The sequence below is a fragment of the Clupea harengus genome, chromosome 1, assembly GCF_900700415.2.
Source record: "Clupea harengus chromosome 1, Ch_v2.0.2, whole genome shotgun sequence".
NCBI classification, from domain to species: Eukaryota; Metazoa; Chordata; class Actinopteri; order Clupeiformes; family Clupeidae; genus Clupea; species Clupea harengus.
In genome coordinates, this window is record NC_045152.1 from 15158194 (window position 1) to 15163933 (window position 5740).

The 5740-nt window shown below is 47.4% G+C and overlaps 1 protein-coding gene across 1 annotated transcript in view; it reads right to left on the reverse strand.

Annotated features, from left to right (window-relative positions):
• The window catches only part of rab40b (RAB40B, member RAS oncogene family), a 19040-nt gene extending 13522 nt beyond the window's left edge, over positions 1 to 5518 (reverse strand). Inside the window, exon 1 of the mRNA XM_012835841.3 lies at positions 4507 to 5518. Coding sequence (XP_012691295.1) covers positions 4507 to 4678 — 172 coding nt within the window. The 5' untranslated portion in view covers positions 4679 to 5518. The remainder of the gene's footprint in view (positions 1 to 4506) is intronic.
• Between the last annotated feature and the right edge of the window lie 222 nt (positions 5519 to 5740).

Consider the following 5740-nt stretch of genomic DNA (forward strand, 5'->3'; position numbering starts at 1 on the left):
AACGTTCTGAAGGAGACTTTTTCCTGCTCAGTGTGGGAAGTTGTCCATTTTTACGAAACATGGCGCCGCTTTTAACTCTGTCCTCAAACCATTAGTCACAATCCATCAAGCCTGTGCCACACCACCACATCAAGCCTGTGCCACCACCACATCAAGCCTGTGCCACCACCACATCAAGCCTGTGGCATATCTAACTCTTACTCCTCCCAGTCACATGACTTATTAGTGTACTAACACACACAAACAGACGTCACACACACAAACGCACACGCATAAACAAACAAACACACACACACACACACACACACACACACACACGAGTGCACACACACACACACACACACACACACACACACACACACACACACACACACAGGAGGAAGTCAGCTACCCTCTGATCTTTCAGGTTGAGGGATTATATTCATTCATATTCCATGTCATACATTTGTGCGCACACACACACACACACACACACACACACACACACACACACACACACACACACACACACACACACACACACACACATAGAGCAGGAGAGAGAATAAGATAGAGAGAGAAAGAAAGAGTGGAAGAGGGCAGATATGCACCAGTCTGTGACAGTGGTTTGTGGGGCTATATTCATTCATATTCTGAATCACACATCCATGTGCTCCCTCTCTCTCTCTCTCTCTCTCCCTCCCTCACCCTTTATCTCTCTCTTAACCCCCCCCCCCCCCACACACACACACACACACACACACACACACAAAGAGAGGAGGAGGGCAGATCCCCTGTAGACCCTGTGAGTGGGTTGTGGGGTTATATTTGACCAGCGGCTCTCTTCCTCACACACACACACACACACACACACACACACACACACACACACACACACACACACACACACACACACACACACACACACACACACACAGAGAGAGAGAGAGAGAGAGAGAGAGAGAGAGGAGGAGGGCAGATCCCCTATAGACCCTGTGAGTGGGTTGTGGGGTTATATTTGACCAGCGGCTGCCTGTGATTCCCTGTGATTCTCTTTCAGCAGAGCAGAGGAATGGAGATCATATGAAGATAAAGAGGACAGCTCCCCTATGAGCAAACAGTGTCACACACACACACACACACACACACCCACACACCCACACACCCACACACCCACACACCCACACACACACACACTGCTCACTGCTCACCCCTGCTCACCCCTGCTCACTGCTCACACACACACACACACACACACACACTGCTCACCCCTGCTCACTGCTCACTGGTCAACTACTAAATGTTTGAGCACAGGGGATCATGGCGCATTCTATTTAATACTGATACACCGCCAACCTCTACTGATGGGAGGTGAACACACGTGCTTGCGCACTCACACACACACACACACACACACACACACACACACACATGTATCTATTTATAGCACTTTACTGGAACAGCTGGGAATGTCCTGGTTGTTAAGAAACCTTGTTTTCTGCATTGGAACTTTTCTTCAGTCTTGTTTTCCTGCCTCAGTTGATGGCATTCCCAAACACATGCGATATTGAGTCCCTTCTGTAGAGCCAATAACATCAGCTCCGGATCAATAACATCAGCTCCGGATCAATAACATCAGCTCCGGATCAGAGCGGGTCTGAGCTGAACTCGGAGAGGTGAGACTAAGACATGGCTGAAGAGAGGGATTGGGAGCTGAGAGGCAACACACACAGAATAATCACACACACACACACACACTCAAAAGAATCACACACACACACACACACACACACACACATTCCATTCACACACAAAGACACAAACACTACAGGAGATAGCAAGGATTAGGAACTGAGAGACAACACGCACAAACAAGTCATAAGCACATACACACAAACACACACACACACACACACACCTGTCCACATTTCATACACATGCAACCACTTCACACACGCAATTCAACAGTGATCCCCCTCATACATAATGTAACGGGGTTAATCAGCTCACGTGTAAAATGTTAAATCCGGCATGAAGGGGTTCAGCCATTTTTAGTGTTGGTTCTACGCCATAGGAAATGCATTGTGGGTAACCTGCAGCAGGAAGAGAGACTACTGCCCCAGGTAGGCTGTGCTGATTAAAAGTGATTCACATCATATAATTATCATATGGAATATGGCATGCTCTGTATCTCAGTCATGTGTAATGTGCATAACCTCCACTAGGGGCACTGGTGTTTTTGCTACCATTTCAATTAAATTGTAGCTTTTATTTACTTTTGTCTTCTCAATTGACCTCGCGGCACGCTTTTCATTTTAAGATGATGTAAATGTATTTCGTTTAGACGGACCAGACTGTTACATGCCCTTTCCGAGCACAGGTCCCACCCATCCTCATATCCACTAGACAGGCCACAAGACCACAGAGCGTAACTCACTCATCTTCATATTCACTAGACAGGCCACAAGACCACAGGACGTAACTCACAGGTACTGCTTCACACCCTATCAGTGTACAGCCGCCACATCCACAAACTATAGTTCCTTACATTTTCACTCACAATACGATATACAACAAACCTTTTGAATCTATAACTGCCAGTTACGTAATCATTCAAGAACGGAAGCTTCAAACTTATTTCACTTCATTCTTGCTCATTCTCTCACTTCCTGTGGTGGGCGTATTACGCACTGATAAGTGGCACTTCTAGTGTTAGAGTAGAGGAGAGGGGGCAGGCCACCCAGGTTAGGAGCTATATTAAGATCTCCCCCAAACAGCCCTCCTTCCTCATGCACTTTGACCCCGGCACAACAGGTTGCCGCTCATGGCTGACCTTTTTTTTACGAGGGGTTATAGTGGCTTTGAGAACCAGATCTGTCTGTTCCGAGTTCTAAATAGAACTTTAAAGATGTGAATGGGGGGGGGGGGGGGGGTTTCACTCAAGACTCTGGTAAAGAGCACAGCGGAGATATGATGTTCTGCACACAGGACACCGGATACAGTGCACTGAGGGGATACAGGACACTGAGGGGATACAGGGCACTGAACATCATCTGAAAGCCAGCGGGTTCACATCAGATCTGTGCCGAATAAGGGCCACATCAGGGCCACGTCAGGGCCACGTCAGGTCCACGTCAGGGCCACGTCAGGGCCACATCAGGGCCACGTCAGGGCCACATCAGGGCCACATCAGGTGAGGACAAGGTGAAGGCTAGATCAGGCTAATGAGGACCATCAGGACTAGATCAGGCTAATGAGGACCATCAGGACTAGATCAGGCTAATGAGGACCATCAGGGCTAATGAGGACCATCAAGACTAGATCAGGACCGGAGCAGGGCCAGATCTGATTCAAATTAGGACGCTGTCAGGTATAGATGAGGGCAGAGTCACTACTCAGATTATTACAAACAGGTGGAACACTCTGTGTTACTAGAGTACACTAAAACTGTTTGGTATAAACCAATAAAATACCCTGTTACTAGAGTGAAACTGAAACTAGTTGGTATAAACCAATAAGATACTCTGCTACTAGAGTACACTGATGGTATAAACCAAAAAGATACTCTGTTACTAGAGTACACTGATGGTATAAACCAATAAAATACTCTGTTACTAGAGTACACTGATGGTATAAACCAATAAAATACTCTGTTACTAGAGTACACTGATGGTATAAACCAATAAAATACTCTGTTACTAGAGTACACTGATGGTATAAACCAATCAGATACTCTGTTACTGGAGTACACTGAATGGTTGGTATAAACCAATAAGATACTCTGTTACTAGAGTACACTGAAACTGGTTGGTATAAACCAATCAAATACTCTGTTACTAGAGTACACTGTAACTGGTTGGTACTGGGTCTCAGTTAGTTGACAAGGCTGGAATTGAATTCCTCTTTCATAGTTGTTTCGTATTCGTTCACCTATTTGGATACATGTCACCATAGCTCATTTATGAGGTAGGCTTCCATATAAAAGCAAAGAGTTGGTCATGAATGTCAGAGAGCGTTGGGTGCCACAAATCCACCAATTTATTTAATTTAATTTCAATCCATCAATTTATTTTCCAAAAACGTCAACAAATAGCATTATATAACTTCCCTTCTTTGCCACCTGTGGCCACTGACACATACTGAGGTACCATGGCATCAGATGACTGAGGCGGGCAGTATCGCACAGAGACGCGGGCAGTATCGCACAGTAAAGCGGGCAGTATCGCACAGAGACGCGGGCAGTATCGTACAGTAAAGCGCTTCACAGCAAATCCCCTGTGCCAGATTACATGCAGGTGCGTTACATAAAGAGATCAAACCCCGTGAAATCGGCCCGTTGTTGTGTGATGGTTTGAGAAATCACCAAACACAAAAGTTGGTTAATTGGCAGTCGGGCACCACTTGCTTTTCAACCAGCTGGAACTTGTTGCTGTATTGATTCAAAGTGGTGAGGAAACACCACCATTATTCCAAAGCTTAGCATGATATTAAACTAGCATGTAATACATGTCGACGGAGATGACTCACCCATGTTATATCCGTACGGAGACTCTCTTGCTCCATCTTGAAGGCTGGCCAAGATCTCCCCCTTCCCCACATCGCTGTCTCCGACCAGCAGGAATTTGAGCAGAAAGTCGTAGGCCTTAGCCGGGCTCGATCGGTGGTTCATCCTGAGAGAAGCGTCGCTGCGATGTCCCATTCTGGAGCTCCCTCCCCCGAAGCTCCCTCCTCTGAAGTCCGACACCAGCACTTCGCTAAGTCTGCGGAACAGTCCGCACAATAAGAGCTGTCATGATGTTATCGATCACGCAGTCCGGTAAACAAGAGACAAATGATTCTACTTCATCCGAGGAAGAGCACGGAGGTGCCTTACGAAAGTCGGTGGCACAAAGACGGAGGTTGCCAATTTGAAGTTGAAGAGCGATGTAGATGCCTGACTGAATTAGCTGAGGGGCAACACGAAGAGTCAACTATGCATCTTTCAGATCAGGTCTGTCTCATCACATGAGATTAGAAAACCCACTTTGTTGTCTTTCCAAGAGCTCAGATGACAGCCTCTTTATGGCGCTGTGCGGATTCCAGGAACAGAGCTCGCTCGTAAGTCACGCCTCGAAAAGACATCGAATATATCACGGCTCCTCGAGCGGAAAGGCGCAATTACGCACCGAAGCCTTTCCAAAAATTCCAGCGCGCCCACCGATGGATGCATTTGTTGTGATTTTGACGCGAGTCACGCTGTTCCTTTCGACAGAGACGACTGCGATTCCGCTCTCCTCGACTTCAACTCCTTCACCACCCACACACACCCCACCTGCCTTGTGGATCCGTCCGTCCCCGGGCCCGCTGGTTGGCTCCGTGAGGAGTTGCTAGGGCAGTTCTGTCTCGCTAATCGCCGCTAGGGATGTCCGTCTTCAAGCCGCGCATGGCCATTCGGTAAAGACCAAATGGAAGGTGTGGTTTACCGAACTGACAGCAGCTCGCTGCCAACTCGTCGTGCTGCTGACCGCAGAACGGCCCCTTTTTCTGCTCAGCGGTAAATGTGGTAAACGTCAGGGAGAGTTATAACTGACTTTAGGTCAGTGCGGCGCTGTACGCTTTTGCGGATCTTGACTGAAAGCAACGTGGTCCGGTTTGTTGTTGTTTCAGAGGGATGACGTAGTGTTGTGCAGTCTAGGAATTTGCAATGATTTTCATTCCATAGTCTTCGGATGCGTGCGAATGTGCATACGGTCTTTAGGATATCTCATCGTGAATTTGACGG